Here is a 22,434-nt window from a genome sequence, read left to right on the forward strand (position 1 = left end):
TCTCATTTCATTGTGTATTTCTTTGTTTACTTCTGAAGTTAAGCATATTTTCCAAGCCTTATCTTTTATTTATTCATTTATTCACTTATTTATATTGAAGTATAGTTGACTTAATGTTTTGTTAGTTTCTGGTGTACAGCAAAATGATTCAGTTATACATATCAAAGAACATATATATATATTCTTTTTTGTATTCTTTTCCATTATAGTTTATTACAGGATATTGCATATAGTTCCTTGTGCTATTAGTTAGGACCTTGCTGTTTATCTATTTTATGCCTAATAGTCTATACCTGCTAATCCGAAACTCCTAATTTATCCCGTTCCTCTTCCCCTTAGGAAACTATAAATTTCTTTTTATTTCTGTGAGTCTGCTTCTGTTTTGTAAATAAGTTATTTATATCATATTTTAGATTCCATGTGTGATACCATATGATATTTGTCTTTCTTTTCCTGACTTACTTCATTTAGTATGATAATCTCTAAGTCCATCCATGCTGCTGCAAATGGCATTATTTCATTCTTTTTTATGGTTGAGTGATATTCCATGGTATATGAATTTGTATACCTATCCTATTATATATGTGTGATATGTGTGTGTGTGTGTGTGTATTTCACATCTTCTTTTTCCATCCATCCCTCAGAGGACATTAAGGTTGATTCCATGTCTTGGCTTTTGTAGATAGTGATACATATACCTTTTCAAAGTAGAGTTTTCTCCAATTATATACCAAGGAGTGGGACCACTGGATCATATGGTAACTCTATTTTTGTTTTTTTAAGTTGCTTTGATGCTGTTTTCCGTAGTGACTGCACCAGTTTACATTCCCACCAACAATGTAGGAGGGTTCCCTTTTCTCCACATCCCCATTATTGTTTGTAGACTTTTTCGTGTTGGCCATTCTTATTGGCATGAGGTGATTCCTCATTGTAGTTTCAATTTGCGTTTCTGTAATAATTAGTGAGGTTGAACATCTAATGGCCATCTGTATGTCTTTGGTGAATTGTCTATTTAGGTCTAAAGCCCTATTTTTTAATTAAAACAATTTTTTTTGTCTTTTTGCCTTTTCTAGGGCCGCTTCCCGCGGCATATGGAGGTTCCCAGACTAGGGGTCGAATTGCAGCTGTAGCGGCCGGCCTATACCACAGCCACAGCATTGCCAGATCCAAGCTGAGCCGTGATCCTTAACCCACTGAGCGAGGCCAGGGATCGAACACGAAACCTCATGGTTCCTACTCGGATTTGTTAACCACTGTGCCACAATGGGAACTCCTAAAGCCCATTTTTTTTTTTTTTTTTTTGCTTTTTGGTCCTCTTGCTGTTGAGTTATATTTGTCTATTTGTCTATTTGTCTATTTTGGAACTTAACTCATTTTCTGTCACATCATTTGAAAATATTTTCTCCCAGTCTGTAGGTTTATCTTTTCATTTTCTTAATGGTTTCCTTTGCTGTGCAAAAGCTTTAAAGTTTAATTAGGTCCCATTTGTTTCCTTTTGCTTTTATTTCTATTGCCTTGGGAGAGTGACCTAATAAATTTATTTATAATAAATTTAAAATTTAACCTTGAGGATCAAAATCATTGGGAATAACTTGATGCAAATAGTAAAGCCTCGTTGCTTCCTGGCACACTCACTGGGCCTCATTTGAAGGGTGGATAAGCTTGGATGGTGAGAGGATCCTGTGGAAAACTTTGATTCAAAGCATGAAAATTTTGACCCTCAATTAAGCTGGGGTTGCCAGACTTAACAAAGAAAAACACAGGACACTTAGTCACATTTACACTTCAGAGAAGCAACAAGTAGTTTTTTTATACATAGGTCTTGTATTTTATCTGGCGACGCCAAATTAAGCAAAGTGTAAATAACAATACAATAATATTTGAAGTAAAAGCTAGTCATTGGAAACTATACCACTACCTTACCTGTTGAGATCATTAGGATATTGAGAATAGTTTTTTAGAAAAACTATATCACATCCTAAAGATGACCCACATTCCACCTTTATCTCCACAAAGGTTTTTGTTTGTTTGTTTTTTAACACATCATGTGTATGTACATAGCCAAGTGTGAACTGAACTTTTTACACAAGACCGAACATAGAGTTAGCCACGGTCAACTAGAAAGTTGTAATTTTTTCAAATAGCAAGGGTTCTTGCTTTATTTTCTAAATCAATGATTCTCAGGCATGGCCAAACATTAGCATTACTTGGGGAGACTTTTAAAAAAATAGATGATGATCTCCTTCATAGAGTCTGTTTGAGGTTGGTTTGAGAGGGAGGCCTTATATAAATATCTCAGTTGCCCACTGCCTTCATTTCCTCACCCATAAAGTGGGGATAAAAATATTTCCTGTGTCCAAGTGTCATGATTAAATGAATAATGCATGTGGAGTTTCAGAAAAGGTCTGACTTGCAATAACTATTTAGTAAATGAAAGTCATTATGTTATTACAGTGAAACCATAATAGAGATTCATAGCTTATTGAGAATAAGACTAGAAAGTGGAGTTGATACCAAACAAAGCATGTATAGAGGAAAATGTTAAGCCAGGCTCACACCTGCATGCAAGAGCTGATTGTGGATGTCTCTTCTCACCCCCACATTTAGTGAAATTACATTTGAAAGTCAGTTATGGAAAGTTTATTTATAGCACAGATAGCACCACATGTTGATGTCAGGGGTTTTTGGGTTTTGGGGTTTTTTGTTTTTTGTTTTTGTTTTTTTTTTTTTGGTCCTCATTGGGTTTTGAATCTAGAATCACCAGAGTATGCCTGTACTCTCAATCATCAGTTCCAAATCTTGCAGCAACTTATTTACTCCTGCTCTCAAAAACTCGAGGATTGCTTTGTTTTTTTGTTTTGTTTGCTTTTTAGGGCTGCATCCATGGCATATGGAGGTTCCCAGGCTAGGGGTCCAGTCAGAGCTACAGCTGCCGGCCTACACCAAAGCCACAGCAATGCAGGATCCAAGCCACGTCTGCGACCTAAACCACAGCTCACAGCAACACCAGATCCTTGACCCACTGAGTGAGGCCAGGGATTGAATCCGCATCCTCGCGGATACTAGTCAGATTCTTTTCCATTGTGCTGTGACAGGAACTCCACAAATTTAGGGATTTGAACTCATAGAAAAAGAGAGTAGAATGGTGGTTGCCAGAGGCTGAGGTGGGGGAAATGGGAGCTGTTGGTTGTAGAGTATAAACTTTCAGTTATAGAAGGAATAAGGATCCTGAGGATTTGATTACATCAGGGTGACTATAGTTAATAATACTGTATTGTATACTTGAAATTTGCTGAGAGTAGATCTTAAGCGTTCTCATAAAAAAAAAAAGTAAAAGAGAAAGTAACTATATGAGGTAATAGATGAGTTAATTAACTTGGTTGTGGGAATCATTTCATGATATATATGTGTGTCAACTTATCATGTTGTACACTTTAAATGTATTACAATTTTATTTCTAAATTATACCCCAATAAAGCTGGAAAAAACTAATTAAGAATTTGTAGGGATATAGCCAGGGATCAGATCTGAGCTGCAGTTGTGACCTATGCTGTAGCTAGGGCAATGTGGGATCTTTAACCCATTGTCCTGGTCCGGGGATCAAACCTACCTCCTCCTGGCACTGCAGAGATGCTGCCAATCCCATTGAGCCACAATGGGAACGCTTAAATTCATGTACATTCTTAAAACACAAGGCCAAAGTAATGATGATGATGATGATAAAATCCCCCTGAGGTCTACGTTCAGGTTAGTTTTGGAAATGCTCCAAGAGTCTGTTCATTCTCCTTTGCCTTTGTTGGGGACTCAGGTGGAAATAGATGGGAAGTACTGGAGAGTCTCCACACCTCAGTTTTCCCATTGGTCAGAAGAGGATGGTTGTCAGGGTGATATGAGACAATGGATTTTAATGACACAATGATGGTAGTTAGTGCCTCAATTTTAAGGAATGTTTGTTGAATCAGTTTGTGACTTAGGACTTAGAGCTAAGTAAACCCCTGGCCCAGAATCTGAACTTCGACCTTGGACCTCAGTATCTCTAAGTGCTTCCTAAGGCCACTAGGGCTAGTAGACTCAACAGAGATAGAACTAGAATCCTACTGCCTGCTAATTTATTTTTGCTGAATTCTTCCGAAATTAGTATGTGTTAACTTTTACTTGACGTGCTTTAGCAAAAAGACATAGTAAACATTTTCTAATAATGATTGAAACATTCTTCATGTATGGAGTTACATTGTTTTTTTTTTAAAGCAGCTTGTATCATTCTGTATTTTATTAAAATGTGCAACATTGTTATTCTGGATTATTTTCTATACTCTAATGTATAAAATTGTGCCTTAAGAAATTCAATGTGATACTTTTAATTTCTTAATTTAAAAAACCAGACTACAATTGTATTGTTTTAAGAAGAGAATGAACATTTGTAATACTTATCTATATAGTTAAATTAGGCCAGAAATTGACATTTGTGCAATTTCTCCGCCTTGGAAGCAGCAGGTATATAAAATTATTATACATTGTGTTTACACTGCATGTACATAAAATTGACTAGAGACCTGAAAGTAAAGCAAGCTCTTTGGAATCTAGACTGGATTGCCAAGCTGAGTACCCCTGCAGAACAAACTCTCTTTGTCTGAACCTGTGAAAGGTACCAAAAGAGAGTGAGAACCAGTTTTACTTTTTTTTTTTTTAACTTTTTTTCTGTTTTTGTAGGAGAACCAGCAGTGGAAGAAAAGATCACTTCCTCTGTCGACCCTTTATGGGTTTCGGATTCTGAAAACTCTGCCATGTAACTTGATCCCAACGCTAATAAAATCCTGTTAGACTCTCCCTGCCCTCCTTCCCGCTTCCATCTTTCGGAGGGTCTCACCTTTTAAAACCTCGCTTTGGATTTGCAGACCTGTGTAATCCTCCTGCCATTGTTTGGCTTTTTACCCGGGCACTTTTCACCTACATCCTCTCTGCCCTCATTTGGCAGTCGGTTGGGCTTCTTCCTGCCTTGAATACCGCATTCCCGAGTTATTCAAGCTCAGTCATTAGCACCCTGTCCCCCTACGAAAATTATGAATGAAAAGCCTTGTTGTTCTTTACAAATAACTCAGGCTTCCTCAGTCAGTCAAATGCGAATGGAAGTGACTGCCGGACAAAGGGGCGGGATGATGGACAGTCCTCACAGCGAGTCATCAATGCGCACAGGAAGTTTTTCAAGCCACAGTCTAGGTGGAGAGGGCTGGGCGTTCCCGGAGGACGTGCCTACAGAAGGGGCGGCGGGGGGCGGGGGGGGGGGGGTGCGTGCTCTTTGTGTGCGTTGGGATCTTACCGAAAAAACGAACGCGAGCACCAGAGAGAGCAATGCAGGCAGCCCCTCTTGCCCACGCCAGAACTTAAAACTCCGTCCGTGGAGACATCCACCTTGCAGGCACTCTGGTTGGCGCTGACACACACAGACAAAAGCGAAGGCACCGACCCTTTACTGGGTTTTGAATGCTGAACGGGGCCAAGAGTGGGTTACAGACTGGGAGCTGCAGGGCGCCCCGCTGGGAAGTTGCATTGTCCTGGGCCCCTTTTTCACAACAGGGGAAAAGGTAATTGACAGCCCGATTGTTTGGTCGGGACCCCTGCTGTTTTAAAATCCTGGAAGGCCCCAGTCACACGTTGTCAATAATAGCCGTTGGAGGTGCAGAGTGAAGGACTGTTCAGGAAACAGTTTGAGCCCTTCAAGTGGACAGGCCTCAGTGACTTTTCTTGCACTCTGGCTGCCACAAGCAGCTCATTCAAAAATAACCTTCAAGTAATAAATCAAACTTGTTTCCTGAACTATACAAGGAACAGCTGGTTATTTTTCCTCACTTTTTTTTTTTTTTTTCAAAGAAAGGGGGGAAAAAAAAGGAGATTTTTTACTACAGGAAATCAAGCATGTCAAAATTTGGCAAAGCAATTTGGATGATTTAACAGCTAAACACTTCTCTTTTTAATGTTATGCTTTCATCGGTCTTTTGATTTCAGCTTTTCATTTTTGCATTCTGTTTGCTGCAGTGACTGTCCCTTGTCTGTGCTCTCCTCCCCTTTGAAAGGAAAACGGGTTTAGTGGCTTGTCATTAGAAGAGCTTTGGTGTAATTTCTCATGTCTTGGTGCAGGGGCTCAGCTTATTACACAGCTAAAGCATGTTCTCCTCCACAGAGAGAGTTTAGATTTAGACCTATAGCTCCATGTATCTGTTCCTCGTGAGAGCTATATATTTTGGCGTTCTGATGACAAGGCAGTTTTTCTTCAGTCTGCTGATTTAGGAACCCCAAGCTAGTGCATGTGTCATAACTGAAGTAGTCTGGTATTTTAAAGAAGTTTATTTTGGGCTTTTGGGGTTTTTTTTAAATGCCTTTTTTTGCGCCTGTCTTTGTGTTCTCTTTGTGTGTGTCTTTTCCTCCTTGAATATTCTGGAAAAATCTGCCAACCTCTGATTGACCTTACCAATAATTAAAAAGATAAGTATAAATAAATAACACAAAACAATTCCCTTCTGTGATGATGGCTGTTGATTTTTATAGATGCTTGATATTTCAAACAGAAATCCATTCTAAATGAAAATTGTTTTGCGATCTCTCAGTGTGTACCTTAGAGATTAGCTTTTCACAACTTGTGGACACTTAGAATTTAAAAAAAATCTGTATTTGAAGGTCTGTCAGATTTTAATGAAGGTCTCTTTCAATTAATTTAAGTATAATTAAACAGTAATGTTAAGATTAGATATTAAGATTAGGTAAAACATCTTTTTTGTTACAGGATATTTTGACGACTCTATAGTCAATGAAAAAAGATGTTGATTATAATTTAGCATTATATGAGAAGTTATAAATTATGCTTTGGGATTTTAGTTGAATATGTACAATAAATTTATTTTTCTCCTTTATTTTGTTGACAAGATTATTCATTTGTAATAAAGCGCTTGTAATGAAAGGTATGTTTACAGGAGGATAATAATGAAATTTAATTTATAGTAGAATTAGATCACTGTGGGCTTCTTTTCTATTTCTGTTCTTTTCTTTTCCTATTTCTTTTCCTTTGTAGTTGCAGTAAATGACAATGCCATAATAGCACAAAGAAACCCATCTTCGAGCTACACGATTAAACTTACACACTTTGTCTGTATACAGATATCTCCCTGATACAAGTGGGAGTTCAGCAGTGGGTGTGGTTTCTATAGAAATGGTTCTTCCATATATGGCTGATATTCATACTGAACCTGTTTTTGATGTAACATTTCTTTACTTTCAGCGTTAAATCTTCGAACATGTGGTACGTGACTGGATGGAGTTCCTGGAGAGCTGTATTAACATGTTTCAGAGTTGAATTCTGAGGTTAGTGCCATGTCAGAAAACAGGGTCCCTCAAGAATGTGCATAGTAATTATTTGTATAGTTCATAGCTATTGTAGCATATCCTTCGTAAGTGAATGATAAATATTGTATTTAGAACAATGTAAGAGCCTCAATTCTGTAGAGGACTATGTTGCAGCCTTTTGTTGTGCTCTGAGATGCTCAGGAATTGATGTGTTAAGCGGACTTTGAACCTTCTGGTGTCCTCCGGCAGCCTCAGAACTCCTCCCCTTGGCCCTGTGGACTCTGGCCACAGTAGGGGCGAGATAGCGAGTATAGACTGAAAGTGCTCTGTGCAGACTTGCCTTCTGGCCTCCTGTTCAGCTGCCAGTCTCACAGCTTGCCCTGAGAATGGACTTCCTGTGCTGTCATTTACACTCAGTATCACACTAAGCATTCTTTGTCACTCAGCCTTTGAGACAGAAGGGGGTGAGATAACCAATCTAGACTGCTGGTGTTGACTTTGTGGATAAAGTAAAGGGCCAGCGTCAAGAACCCTGGGTCTTATCCTCACTTCGCAACTGCCTTTCCTATGACATTGAGCGAGGCTTTTGACCTCCCCATTCCTCAGTTTTCCCCTTCTATCAAATGAGTATGTGGTGTTGTCTCATGTTATCAGGAAGGCGTGGTTATTGAAAAATGTCCTAAATACTTGAAGCCCCCTAGCCAAAGGAAAAAAAAAAATCAGATAAAATGTCCTGTTTCTGCCTTTCAGGGGGGAGATAGAAAGGAAACCACAGCTGGTTCGTTATTTCCCCCCTCCCAGAAATAATTTGTTCTGTCATCCAGTAGGTAGGGCATTTTCTCTCCTACTCTTGTCAGTTTTTTTCCTCATCTTTGTCTTTGGCTCTTTTCTTCTCTCTCCCTCCCTCTCTCTCTCTGTCTGTCTCCTCCCTTCCCTCTGCCCCTGCAATGGCGACATGCTGTGAGATCAAGGTGCATAGAAAATAGAAAAGGTGAAGAATATCTCTAAAAGGCTTTGTCCAACGTGGGTGAGCAAGGACACTGAGAAAACAAGAAGGGTGTTTTGAGTTGACTCAATGGGAAGTGAGAGTAAGGCTGTGGAAGCTTTTGCAAATATATCGGGCTTAAAAAGGTAAACTTTCTGACACGGTAACCTGCTGGCAAGATGGGTCTCTGGTGCCTGGGACCGCTTATTTAGAGGATCTCTTTGGGAAGGGATGGAGTTGGAAGAGGGTTGGATCCTATAGTAAATTTCTTGGGGGTGGGGGGTGGGGTGGGAAATAGGATGGAAGGCCTCTCCTGGCCAAAAGTATGGCCACATCCTTTTTCTTTTTCACTTAAATTATGCAACTGAATAGAGCATAGTTTTGAGTGGAAAGGGATTTCTTCCCTTACTTCAGCTAGAGTATATGAGATATTGTGAATTTTAAAGGGTGCATTTTAATACATTTCACTTTTTGAAAACCTGTAGTAGTTGAGGTTTTTTTGCTATTATTTTCATTTTGTTATGGGAAGAGATTGGTAATATAAATTACAAACCAGGTATTAATTCACTTAGTATTCCTCAGGCATTTTAGGAGGGGTGTTGTATATGCTAGTTTGCTTATTTGATTTTCCAGATCCACACATCCATTCCTGTGTGTTTAGATTTTTCCATTCAAAAGGTGGCAATAAAAGTTCCCATTTTGGCTTAGCGGTAACAAACGCAAATAGTATCCATGAATGCTTTATGCTATTTTGCTACCTAGGGATAGACTTTCTCAGTATCACCCCATTAAAAAGCAAACAAGTGAAAAACCTACTATGTGGAGGGCATATATGTTATGTGTATACATAATATATATACACATAAGCATATAATATATTAAAAATATAATATATAAATATATGTTTTACCTGTTTTAATAAGAAGTATATGAAAACCTACATACCAATCTGTTTATAATATGCAGGATCTGAAGGGGAAGCAGGAGTTTATTTCTAAGCTTTTTTCTGATTTGTTTCACTTTGTACAACAAATACATATTTTTAAATTAAAACATTAATAAAGAAAATATTTCAATACCTATTTACTGGAAACACTTAAAGAGAAAATTTTGTGGTCGTAGGGAATATTTGTATCTTACAAGGTTTTTATCAATCTTGAGAAAATGTCTAAACATCCATGAAGAAAAGACAGTCCCTTTAGTTTTTGGAGCACACACATGACAAAGCAATGACTGGTGCTCCCTCTGCTGGTTTCCCTACAAAAATTAGCTGGCCACTTTGGGAGGATGAAAAGATAGCTATGAAAATCATGACAAGACTTTGACCTTTAAAGAGCCTTTCCACATGCAAGTTTTATCCCTGATTGGCGGCAAGTGTCAGAGCAGTTTGTGAAAATGCGTTCTTTCCAGATATTAACTGTGGTACTGAGGCTAAACTAGATCATTATGATCGTTTTAAAAAATGAATTTCTCCTTTTCGTATCACAAAGTAGGATATCAAACATAACTATTCTTAATGGACTGGGGATTTTTGAGTGGAGATTAATCTTATGTAACTAACTCTCAGTAACAGGATCTGGAAGTCAGTTGGCTATTTGAACATCTTCATACTAGTAAGCAAAACTGATGGGCAGTGATGTCATCACTGGATAATTACATTTAAAAAATTAAATACCTTGTTAGATCCTCACTGTAATCTCTGTATTCCTATATAAGATATTTGACAGTTTCTTAATTGAGATAACACTGGTATCTAAACTATAAAGATTCTTAGAATTCATTGGAATCATCAGTTTTGTTTTTTTCCTGAGAATCCTGACTTTCTTGGATCAGGGTGTGCTGAGCCATACATACTATTCATTTATCAAATACTTGTATTAAATAATTCCTAAATCTTTATTAGAGTCTGTATTATATGTAAGACAGTATTCTATGTCTTCAAGGTGTTTAACGTGAAGATTCTGTCTCTACATATTCAACTCTGTCTGCTAGCTTTTGCCTTTAGGTAGATGTCAGTGATGGTCTTAATTGATAAAATATATGAAACTACTTCCCTGAGGGGTATATGCATTTCATAGGGAGCCCCGAAGAATTTATAGGCTTTCAAAGAAAGCATTTTTCAGAGAGAGGGCTTTTGTAGGAAGATAAAGTAGACCGGAGATGGGGCACCTCTGGAGAATGGACGGGCCCACTGGAAAGGAGGAGAGAATTAAAAGAGCTCCAGGCAGTAGGCAGGAAAGAATGAGGGGGATGCTGTTCAGTCCAGAAGCATAGGAACTGTATTTCCTTGATGGAGAACTGCTCTCCTTCAAAAAGTTATCTTTGTGGAGGGTATTCATGGAATGGTGAAGGAGAAAGGAAATAATAGGGTAGAAACCCGGATCTCATAAATCAACCTTACCCATCGTTGATGAGCCAGATGCTGTAGTCAGATCATCCTAACACCCTGGAAAGTGCCAGGTAGAGATTGAGGCAAGTGCCAGAGTTAGAGAAGGGCAGCTTTAGGTAGCAGAGGTCCAGCCACAGCTACTGGAGTTTAGGTGTGGAATGTCTAGGCTCTGGAAGGAGCCGGGGATGTGTGTTGGGAATCTGGGTATACTGAGGAGGCACATGTGCCAGGACTCCAGGTCTCCAGGCGGTGCATCAAAGCAAAGACAAGATTCAGTTCCTGCAGCTGGCTCGGCAGCTGAAAGGATCCCTGTTCTGCATCATGGGATAGGAGCAGTTAGGGTCAAGGCTGATTTGGTACTGACCCCAATATACTAGCAAATTCCTTCATCCTGAGTCTGGAGAGGCTTTGCACACGAGTGCAGTTTTGTTAAGACCTACAAGCCGCACAGATAACGGCCCAAAGCAGGACTTTTAGGAGATGTTATTGGATGGGAGGTCATGCCCCTTGCATCTCAAACCATGATATATGGGCTAATGCCCACTTAACCTACTTATAAAGACACTCTGCGCTAGAGGTTAGGGATTAAAGAGACCAGAAAAACTTTTATATTTCCCATCAGTCCCACATAATTGTCCTCTGATTTTTTATGTATTTGGTTTTAGTTCTGTCTCTTCTGATGATATATTTTAAGTTTCTTAAATGCAGAACTGTTTTTTTTTTATGTCTTTTGCATTTCCCTAAGAGCTTAGTTTAATTTTCTACCCAGATGATTCTAAATGACAGAGATGTTAGGGTTTTTTGTTTGTTTTCAGTGATGCTCTATAGAGCTGTGGCAAATCTGCTGAGTTTTTACATGAGAATGGGGGAGGGAACAGAGCTTTGTTTGTATGTATTTAGTTAGCATTTATATATTCAGTATTTCCCTTGAGGAGAGAATTGCCCTAAAAAATTTCAGAAAACTATGTGTATGTTTTGCTAGTGATAATCAAATTAATATTTAGAAGCACCTGAATCTAGGAAACTTTTCATTGAAGGTCTGTATTTCTAAAATGCATTCTTTATGAGCATATTCTTTATGCATTTTTAGTCCTATATGAGTTTTGGTCTTATATGAATCAACTTAAAATTAAATGTGTTTCTTTTTCTTGTCTTGGTCCCAAAAGTTGTTTTAAAAACCATGCTTCTTATTGTTAGAAGAACTGTTAGTCAAAGAATGCTCATGTGTTCATAAGCCTCATAGTCCAGGAGAAGCGGTTGGAAAGAAAAAACTGTCTCTCTATTCCCCAGGGGTTCCCCGTGTAGATTATGTATTTATATATGTGCATTTTCCCCACCCTTGGACCACATCAAATGTGACACTGAGCAAGGCATTTACTAAATCAGATTAGGAAGCATATAAAGGCTGGTGGATTTATTTTAGGCCCTTTTAAACCAAAGCTACTTTTTTTCCTTATTTCTATTATTTGAGAAAACAGTGTGAATTGGGTATCTTCTTTCTTGCCTTCCATTCTCTTTTGGTCAGAAAGGTAGAATCCTTTAGACCTACTTACCCTGTTAACAGGAGCCATTAGTCACATGTGTCTGTTGAGCACTTGAAATGTGCTGTAATATACACTAGATTTCAAAAACTTAGTAGGAAAAGAAGACTGCGAACTAGCCCTTTTATATATTTCTTATATTGATTATATGTTGAAATGAAGAGTTGCATTTAAAACATAATGAAAATTAACTTCTTTTAATTAATTTGTTTCTTTTTACTTTTTCACTACTCAAAAATGTTAATTGACACATGTGGCTCACTTTTCTATTGGATAGAACTCCCGTAGACCAGTAGTTCTTAAATTTTTTTGAATAATAATGAGAATCTGATAAAAGCTCAGGAAGTCCTAGAGAGATAGATACTGTCAGTTTGGCTATATGCAATATATGTGTTCCTAAGACTCCCATGGCTTTGCAAAATCATGCACTAGTAATGACAGGGCTGGGTTTGGAGCAGACACTCAAAAATTTCATTAAAAAAGATAGAAACATAATAAAGATTGTAGCACAGTTTTATCCATGGTGAGTGGTAAGGAAATATATCAATATCGCAATAAATAGGGCACTTGACTTTGAAAATGTCCCATCTGTCTGTGAAAGTGGGCGCTCCTATAATTGCTCCTCTCCCATGCCTGCCTTACTCCCATGGCTGCCATCCTGGGTGCCAAAGGAAGAGAAGTTAGGGAGATGGAAAAAGAGTGAGGGAAAGAGAACTAAAGTGAGAAAAAGAAGAGACAACAGAGAGGAAGGTCCCAAAACAGGCTGAGAGGAAAGAGGGGACAAAATGAAAGAGGAGGGAGGGCATGGGGCTGAGTTGCTAGTCAGCAGTGTTTAAAAAAGATTAGAGTGATCAGAGGGTTACCTGACATTGGATGGAAAGTTGGACCAGCCCATGTCAAAAGTTGGAACAGCAAATGGAGAGCTCATTGTCCTCGAGAGTTGTGTGCACGGGTGCGTTTTTTTGATTTGTGCAAAGCTCAGTTCAGCTCAGTGTCGTTTTCTGTGTTGGCCTGGTGATGAAATTGGCACAAGCAAGTCCCAAATTCCTGTTGTGCCAAAATTGTCCCTAATTTATCAGTCCCGTTGGAACAACTTCACATTTTCAAAACAAGCGTTCTAGCAGAACTGACTGTAGAAACATACGCCACGAGAGACTGTCATGCCCAGCCCACATTAGCAACCTCCAGACGGGAGGAGGGTCAGAGCACGCCAAGCGTTAGGAGGCAAAACCGAAATGCCAGTGTTAGGTTTTTTTCAGGGTGTTACAGTGCCAGCGTTAAGTTCTTTCCAAGGTGTTATAGACACAAGGGATTATGAGAAGGGGGGCCCCGCTGAGCAATTCGTGGAGCCCTAAGTGGAGTGAGGGAGCCAATGCGTTCTTGGGGTGGATCCATGGAAGTAGAGGACACGTTGAATCTGAGGGGCAGAGAAAGTGGGTTCCCTTTAGATACCAACTGCGAATGATCCATTTACATAAGCCTTTGCCAGTCTGTGCCAAAAATGGTCCGGGAAAGTCCATTTGCAAACAGAACTCTTCCACTGATAGGAAATGCGTGCTTGGTGAGAGGAAAATTCTAGCAGGTAGATAAAGAGCCGGTACTGTCTCAATACCCTGCCTCTATTTGTTCTGGGCTTTCGTTACAATTCACAGATGTAGTTCCTGTGAATTCACAGACATAGGGCTCAGTATCTGTCAAGAGGTGGTGAATTGAGAGGATCTCAAGAGTCGCGAAGTAACTTTGAAAATTAAATCAAACCATTGAAGGTGGTTGCCTATGAAACATAATGATGCTAATGATGCTGATGCTGATGAATGATGATGGTGATAATGATGGCGATGATGACAAGCTAATATTTTTGGGCTCTTGGTATAGCCGGGGACTGTACTATGTGTTTTAAGTGGATGATTTTATTTAAGAGTCACACCATTTTAAAGGAAGGGTTTATTGTTATCTCCTTTTCTGGATAGAAGTCATTCTGCCAACATCAGACTGGCTTCAAGGAGCTGAGTTAGGACATGAACGCAGACAGTCTAAAGCCAGTGTTTGCATGGAAACTACCAGATTCTGGTCTTAAAGTGGTCTTGCTGCGTCCTCCCTTGTCTTCTGTTATATAGTCTGGTGCTGTTTAACTTTGTGTAATGAAATGCTATGACTTAGGTTGTCTTTATTTATTTATTTATTTGTCTTTTGCCATTTTCTTGGGCCGCTTCCTGCGGCATATGGAGGTTCCCAGGCTAGGGGTTGAATCAGAGCTGTAGCCACCGGCCTACGCTAGAGTCACAGCAATGCTGGATCCGAGCCACATCTTCGACCTACAGCACAGCTCACGGCAACACCGGATCCTTAACCCACTGAGCAAGGCCAGGGATGGAACCCGCAACCTCATGGTTCCTAGTTGGATTCGTTAACCACTGCGCCACGACGGGAACTCCTTAGGTTATCTTTAAAACAGGAGAAAAATACGCACACACACACACCACACACACACACACACACACACACACACACACAAGATTTAAGAGAGGAAGCCTAGAAAAAGGAAATAAAAATGATTTTAAAAAGTGAACATCAACTTTTAAATTCTACATCGAACATTTTATAGCACATGTACTTGGGTAGCATGACTTGAAAATGTTTTTACTTTGTATCCATGTGGAGAGCGCTGTCTCTCCAAGCATAGGCTCCCTCAGGGATTTCCTGTGGCCATCAGACAGGATTGCCAACCATAAACTGCAGTACCAGTGGCCAGTATAATAAATTTTATTTTTTTTTATAATAAATTTTAAATTGATGTTCAGTTTTAGAGAAGAAATATTTAATATTCAGCTATTAAAATGTTAACAAGTGCCATTCATTATTTTTCAGAAATGGGTAGAATGATTCATTTTTCACATGTCCAGTTAAATTTTCCTGTGTGTCTGATAAAACGCTATTTTGTTGTACCAAAGGTAATCCATTGTTGTAAAACCCGAAGTTACCTGTTTGCTGTAATTATTTTCCATTTGCTTATCTCTGCTCTAGATTCTAGTTTGAGAAGTATACGGTAAGATATTTCAGATTTAAGCTAAATCTATTTTTCTTTTTTTATTTTTCTTTTTTCTTTTTAGGTCCGCACCTGGGGCATTTGGAAGTTCCCAGGGTAGGGGTTGAATTGGAGCTGTAGCTGCTGGCCTATACCACAGCCACAGCAATGCACAGGATTGGAGTCGCATATGTGATCTACACCACAGCTCACGGCAACACTAGATCCTTAACCCACTGAGCAAGGCCAGGGATCGAACCGGAATCCTCATGGATACTAGTTGGGTTCATAACTGCTAAACCACAGCGGGAATCCCTAAATCTATTTTTTAAATGATTTTTTTTCTGCACGTAACAATGGGTAGTACCAGATTTCGTTCCATTTGTTTCTACAAATCTGTTGTTTTCCCAGATACTTGGTTCTTGTTAGTGGGTTAGAAAAGGGAGATTTTAGAAATGCAAGTAGAAGACCTTCTCTCTTCCCTGTCCTCTAACCCTACCTAGTTTCAGATCTTCCATGAATTGGGAGATGTCATTTCATAACATTTTCCCTAGTTTCTGTTGTGTGAGAGGAAGTAAGAATACACATTTGCAAATGGGATTTTTTGAAGGAACTCTGGTTTCTTTACAATCACAGTAGGAGCACATTTTCTCCTATTGCTGGGTAAGTAAATGCCCGGTGAAGCTCCCCCTCTCTTCCTTGGATTCCTCCTCATGCTTCCCCAGAGAGAGGACTGAGGACCTGACTGAGCTCTCCCATCACCTGGCCTGGCCCCCCAGACATCCTGGGCTGTGCTTCCAAGAGGTGGAACGTCTGGGGCTGCTCAGGCTGAGCTATCAGGGGCAGCCGCTCTGCCCCCAGCCTCCCTCTCAGCAACCCCGAAGGGAATATTCTGGCTGTGCAGCTCCTGCCAGCCGCCCTGGCCAGGGGCTGGCAGAGAGAAAGAAGGATCGGGGGAATTTCCTTCACCAGCCCAGAGGTGCCTTTCTGCCCTGAGAGCCTAGAGAGGATTTGGCTCATTCCCTGGTGCTATGGAGGAAAAATAAGAATGGTGGGTGGGGCTGATTTTTCACAAAGGACCATGCTTTGCTGAAAAATAAGATGTTGCTAATTTGTCATAAAGATTTGAGCTCTAGGGTGGTAAAATTGATGCCCGTGTATTTGTGATATTAGGCAAGTGGACAGTAGGCTGGCAGTTTCCCTTTGAGTCTGGAAAAAAAAAAAAAAGCCTTTCTCTCAGAGGCTGAGTCATCTTTCCAGTCTTGATCATGAATGGAAGCATTTCTCGGCAGCCCTGGCATTTCTGTTGAGCTTGTCCAGGGAACCAGGAAAGGGGTGCATGACCAAACTCTTCCCTGGGCTAAGGAGAACCTACCTGCTGATGGCACGGAGGACTCGTTTTCCTCTCTGACCTCTCTCCTCGTCCCCCTCCCGCCTTCCCTGCCACTCCCGCAGGCTCCGGCTCGTGCTCACACTGAGGGCGAGTGCCCGGGGCCAGGGGCAGACCGGGAGCAGCTCACTTGTACTTGGCAGAGGGAAGCCCTGCAGATCCCAACAAGTGTCTTTATGGGTTGGGTCTTGTCCCTGTAACAACCAGCTGGGGAAGGGGTTGGGGTTTATATCATATTCGATATCGAAATGATGATTTTCCCTGCCCCACCTTTTGGAAACACATTTTAAAAATACAAGAATAAGTCTAGCATCATTCTTCCATCACCCCAGAGGATTGGAACGAATGGATGAGGGGGACGTGGTTTTCCAGGTCAACGTCTGTGTGCACCACAGAAAAGAAAAAGCCAGTGTGCTAATTTCAAGCCACCAGGCATATCAAGATAGGTAATGGAGAAGAAGGCAGTGAGTCATGGGGTCCTAATTAAATATTTCATCCTACATCTTAACTATTAAACAAAGCCCGCAGATGGAGCAGAAGAACGTGCCTTTCTGAGGCTCCATGCTGTGAGGTCTCCACTGTGGCACCTGCAGCCTGTAGCAGGCCCCCTGATGCTTTCCCCCACCCCTAGAGAGACCCCCCTCTTGAAGAACTCGGGTGTATCCTGGAAGAAGGCTGGGGACCTTGCCCAGCTGTACGTCATTCCCTTTCTAGACAGGTGGGAGGCCAGTGAGGTTCTGAGGCCAACCCGAATCTTGGGTATTTTAAGGGTAATGTAGGAGAAAACAAACTCTCTCCTCCACTCTCAATGTTTCTGCCACCAGAGGTGTGGATTTTTCCCACACCAAGTAATTCATCAATTCTCAGTGGACACTGACTGAGGGTCCCGGCAATTTCAGTCGGTTCTGACGCTATCCATCTGAGACGGCATCCCATCCCATCCGTCAAGGCTCCGTCCTGCAAGACTGCCCCGCCTCAGATGCCAGTCACTAAGTCTGGATTGCCACCTGCAGTTCTGACCAACCAGGGTTGCCTTGACCCCCTCCTCAGGCTTGATAATTTGCTAGAGTGGCTCACAGAATGTAGGGAAGAGTTTACTTACGTTTGCTGATTTATTATAAAAGGATACAAGTCAGAACAAGCAGATGGAAGAGATGCAGGGGGCTAGGGATGGGGCAAGAGCCACCCTAGGGTGTGTCACCTTCCCAGCACCTTCCTGTGTTCCCCAGTCTGGACCCTTATCAAATCTTGTCCTTCAGGAGTTTTTATAGAGCTTAATCTCCAGCTGACCACAGCCTCACCTTCAGGGTGGGAAGTTGAATTCTCCTACAGACCCAGAGGGTACCAGTCATATCAGGGATGTTGTTTGCGTCTCCGTCACGTTTATCTCTATCTCCATTCCCATATATTGATGCGATTTCCTGTGCCTCAAGAAAATAGTTGAAGACTATTATCTATTTTCATATGGAAAGCTCTATAGAATGTAGACCCCAAGCCCAGGAAAAATGAATTTCATCATTCAACAACGTCCTCAAGATAACCCATCCCACATGAATGAGTAGGAGATCCAGCACTCCTTCTCATGGGAATTGAATTAGTCTGCTAGTTCTGCTGCAGCAAAATACCACAGACCAGGCGGCTTATATAACAGAAAATTTTTTTCTCACATTTCTGGAGGCTGGAAGTCCAAGATCAACGTGTTGACAGGGGATTTCCTCTGAGGCCCCTCTCCTTGGTTTGAAGATGGCTGCCTTCTTGCTGTTGTTTTATGTGGTCTTTCTTGCATGTGCGTGTGTGCGTGGGGGTGTGGGAGTGTGGTGTCCATGTGTGTGTGCAATCTCTCTGTGCGTCCTGATATCTTACAAGGATGCCAGTCAGACTGCATGGGGGCCCACCCTCCTTTCCTCGTCTCAACTGAGTTACCTCTTTAAAGGCCCTGTCTCTAAATACAGTCACATTTTGAGGTACTGGATTTAGGGCTTCAACATGTGAATTCGGGGGAACACAATTCAGCTCACGATAGGACTGATTTCTGTCTGTTTCTCGTTTAGAGCATGCAAACAGTAGGTAACGTAGGTCTGGCCTTTTAATTTTGAAAAGCAGGATGACGTTCTTGTAAGGAGCATGAGCTATGAAATTAGACTGCCGACAGTGTACACTCTGATTTGATCACTTACCTCTGGGCCTCAATTTCCCCAGGGGCATGATCTGTGTAATATCTGCTTGGGATTAGGCAACTGTAAAGTGCCCCGGGCGACAGTGTAAGTGGTAAGCTTAGTTTTGCGCCCTTCAAAAATAGGTAAGAGGAGTTCCCATCGTGTCTTGGTGGAAACGAATCTGACTGGCATCCATGAGGACAAAGGTTCGATCCCTGGCCTTGCTGAGTGGGTTAAGGACCCAGTGTTGCTGTGAGCTGTGGTGTAGGTCGCAGATGCACCTCGGATCCTGAGTTGCTGTGGCTGTGGCATAGGCCAGCAGTTACCACTCCAATTTGACCCCTAGCCTGGGAACCTCCATATGCCACAGCCCTAAAAAGACCCCAAAAAATTAAAAAATAGGTAAAGGTTTCTGTTATCAAGGGAAGGCATTTTTCTCTGGCTCCTCTAGTGGGATTCAATATATTGCTTAGAGAAAAAGAAAATAGGAAAGGAGGGAGTTGGAAGTAGTTGGAAAACTACTTAAATGTGCCATGGATTACTTAGGCTTCTGTGGGTTGGACTGGGGATTAATAAATACTTAGAGCCCTTTATTTTAGGGAATGGTATTCAGTTTGGCAACAGGAAATATAGTATCAAGGGCTAGTGCTTTCTGTGAGCAGATACAAGAGTTGGGAAGGGAATTAAATGACTACTGAGGAGTTCCCGTCGTGGTGCAGTGGTTAACGAATCCGACTAGGAACCATGAGGTTGCGGGTTCGGTCCCTGCCCTTGCTCAGTGGGTTAACGATCCGGCGTTGCCGTGAGCTGTGGTGTAGGTCGCAGACGCGGCTCGGATCCCGCGTTGCTGTGGCTCTGGCGTAGGCCGGTGGCTGCAGCTCCGATTCGACCCCTAGACTGGGAACCTCCATATGCTGCAGGAGCGGCCCAAAGAAATAGCAAAAAGACAAAAAAATAAATAAAATAAATAAATAAATAAATAAATAAATAAATGACTACTGAGCAAGTACCAAAGCTGGTCACTGGGATGGAGCAAGTATAGTTTCAGTCTGAGGAACAGCTACTGCTCAGTGGAGTTCAAAGAAAAGCATGTGAGGGGAGTTCTCTCTGGTGTAGCCGGTTAAAGATCTGGAATTGTCATTGCAGTGGCTTGGGTCGCTGCTGTGGTGTGGGTTCCATACTGGGCCTGGGAATTTCTGGATACCGTATCTGTGGTCAAAAATTAAAGCACATTTGGGGCCACAAGACAGCTCTCAACTTGAACCTGTTGGTGGATCTAGGACTTATGATACCTCGATAGGCAGAACTGCAAGACATTTCCTTGCCATTATAAGCCTTTAGAATTGGTTAGCAGAGTAAGACCGGGAGAGGAAAGAGCTCGGTAGTCGTCTTCCATTTGAGGACAACCAATAAGCATTTTCTAAACCTAATTATTGCTCAGACACTCTGCCCATTTATCTCTTCATAGAAATAACAGACTGGACAACATGTAATTTGTAGTTTATCACTGTGATTCTTTGACTCTCAGATCATTTCTAGAAAAAGGTTCTGATATATTTTTTATTTTTTATTTTTGCTATCATAATGATTTACATGAGGAAAGAATAGAGAAATAAGGTTAAGTAGAGATCTCAGACATACTATCTCCTGGTAATTTTCCACTGCTTAGGAGAAAATGTCCCTTTTCTCCCAAACCACCGAATCCTTACTCTTATCACCAATGTACATAACCTGATTGATATTGCATATCTGTTCCATAAACATTGCTTTAGTATTTGTCATTACTTTTGCCCAAATGACCCTGAGTAAATGTGGTATCTTGCACAAGGTGCTGGAGTTGTGACACTGTTTCAAAGCCAGTGGCTTTGTTGCACAAATGGAACTCTCAGAACTTTGGCGTAGCTAGAGGGTTTTTTTACTTAAAAAAATTTCATTGGAGATTTCATGTTTGTTATCCATGAGGCTCTAGTGCCTAGTAATCAGACATTAAAGGCTAAAGGGAACCAAACAAATGACATACTTTCAACTCCCTAGTAGGGTAATGATTTAAAATAAGGTGTATGTGACTAGTGCCCAGGAGTTGGCAAAATTTTTTTTCATTCTTTCTCCACCCCCCCACCCCCCCACCCGCCTCTCTCTCTCACACACCCACACACAAAGACACACACACACCATTTGGGGGAGAAATAGGGATTCATTTGAGCAGGAATAAAGCTTGCCTTCTAACAAAAGAGAGGAATATTATCCCCTCATTATTTCTCTGTAAATGTTCTCATAGTCACTGATATTAATGTTCAGAGAGTTTTTTAAACTACATTTGTATTTTTATTCCATGAAAGCAAGCTACCTGCACTCTTCCAAATAAGTCAAGCAAATTTCAAGGATGTTTAGATTTCCATGGGATACCACATAGAGCTGAAGTATACAATTTTAAAAATTACATTGGATAATTAAATGGAGGAAACTATTTTGACCTTATCTTTAACAGTTCTATTTAAAAATAATTGCGATATGCAAAAAATAAGCATATGGGACCTAATCCATCTTACAAGCTTTTGCACAGCAAAGGAAACTGTAAACAAAATGAAAAGACAGTGTACAGAATGGGAGAAAATATTTGCAAATGATGCAACCAACAGGAGCTTAATTTCCAAAATATATAAGTAGCTCATACAACTCAACAACAACAAAAAAGATGGCTCAATCAAAAAAAATGGGCAGAAGACTTAAATATTTCCCCAAACGAGACCTACAACTGACCAACAGGCACATGAAAAGGTGTTCCACTTCACTAATTCCCAGAGAAAGGCAAATCAAAACTACAATAAGGTATCATCTCACACAGGTCAGAATGGCCATCATGAAAAAGTCTACAAATAACAAATGATGGATAAGGTTGGAGAAAAGGGAACCCTCCTATGCTGCTGATGGCAATGCAAATTGGTGCAGATACCGTGGAGAACAGCGTGGGTGTTCCTCAAAACATGAAACATAGAGTTGCCTTATCCCATTCCTGGGCATATGTTCAGAAAATATGAAAACACCAATTTGAAAATATATATGCACCAATGTTCATAGCAGCACTATTTACAATAGCTAAGATATGGAAGCAGCTTAAAAGTCCACCAACAGAGGAATGAGTAACAAAGATGCGGTATATGTGTGTGTGTGTGTGTGTGTGTGTATACCACACGCACACACACACACAATGGAATATTACTCAGCCATAAAAAGAATGAAATAACACCCTTTGCAGGAACATAGATGGACCTAGAAATTATCATACTAAATGAAGTAAGTCAGGGCAAGACAGATATCATATGATATCATTTATGTATGGAATATAAAATATGGTACAAAGAACCTATTTGCAAAACATAAATAGACTCAGAGAAAAAAACTTATGGTTACCAAACTGCAAAGAGGGTGAAGTGGGGGATAATTTAGTGATTTGGGATCAGCAGATACAAACTACTACATACAAAATAGATAAACAACAAGGTTTTACTGTATAGCACAGGGCACCATATTCAATATTCTGTAATAGAACACAATGGGGGAGTTCCCGTCGTGGCGCAGTGGTTAATGAATCTGACTAGGAACCATGAGGTTT

General features: G+C 40.7%; 1 protein-coding gene across 1 annotated transcript in view; it reads left to right on the plus strand.

Annotated features, from left to right (window-relative positions):
* The window catches only part of LOC125113254 (uncharacterized), a 103,209-nt gene that overhangs the window by 9,752 nt on the left and 71,023 nt on the right, over positions 1-22,434 (plus strand). Inside the window, exon 3 of the mRNA XM_047755819.1 lies at positions 7,271-7,353. Within this exon, the coding sequence (XP_047611775.1) occupies positions 7,271-7,352 (82 nt within the window). The 3' untranslated portion in view covers position 7,353. The remainder of the gene's footprint in view (positions 1-7,270; positions 7,354-22,434) is intronic.

The sequence above is a fragment of the Phacochoerus africanus genome, chromosome 13, assembly GCF_016906955.1.
Source record: "Phacochoerus africanus isolate WHEZ1 chromosome 13, ROS_Pafr_v1, whole genome shotgun sequence".
In the NCBI taxonomy this organism is placed as follows: Eukaryota; Metazoa; Chordata; class Mammalia; order Artiodactyla; family Suidae; genus Phacochoerus; species Phacochoerus africanus.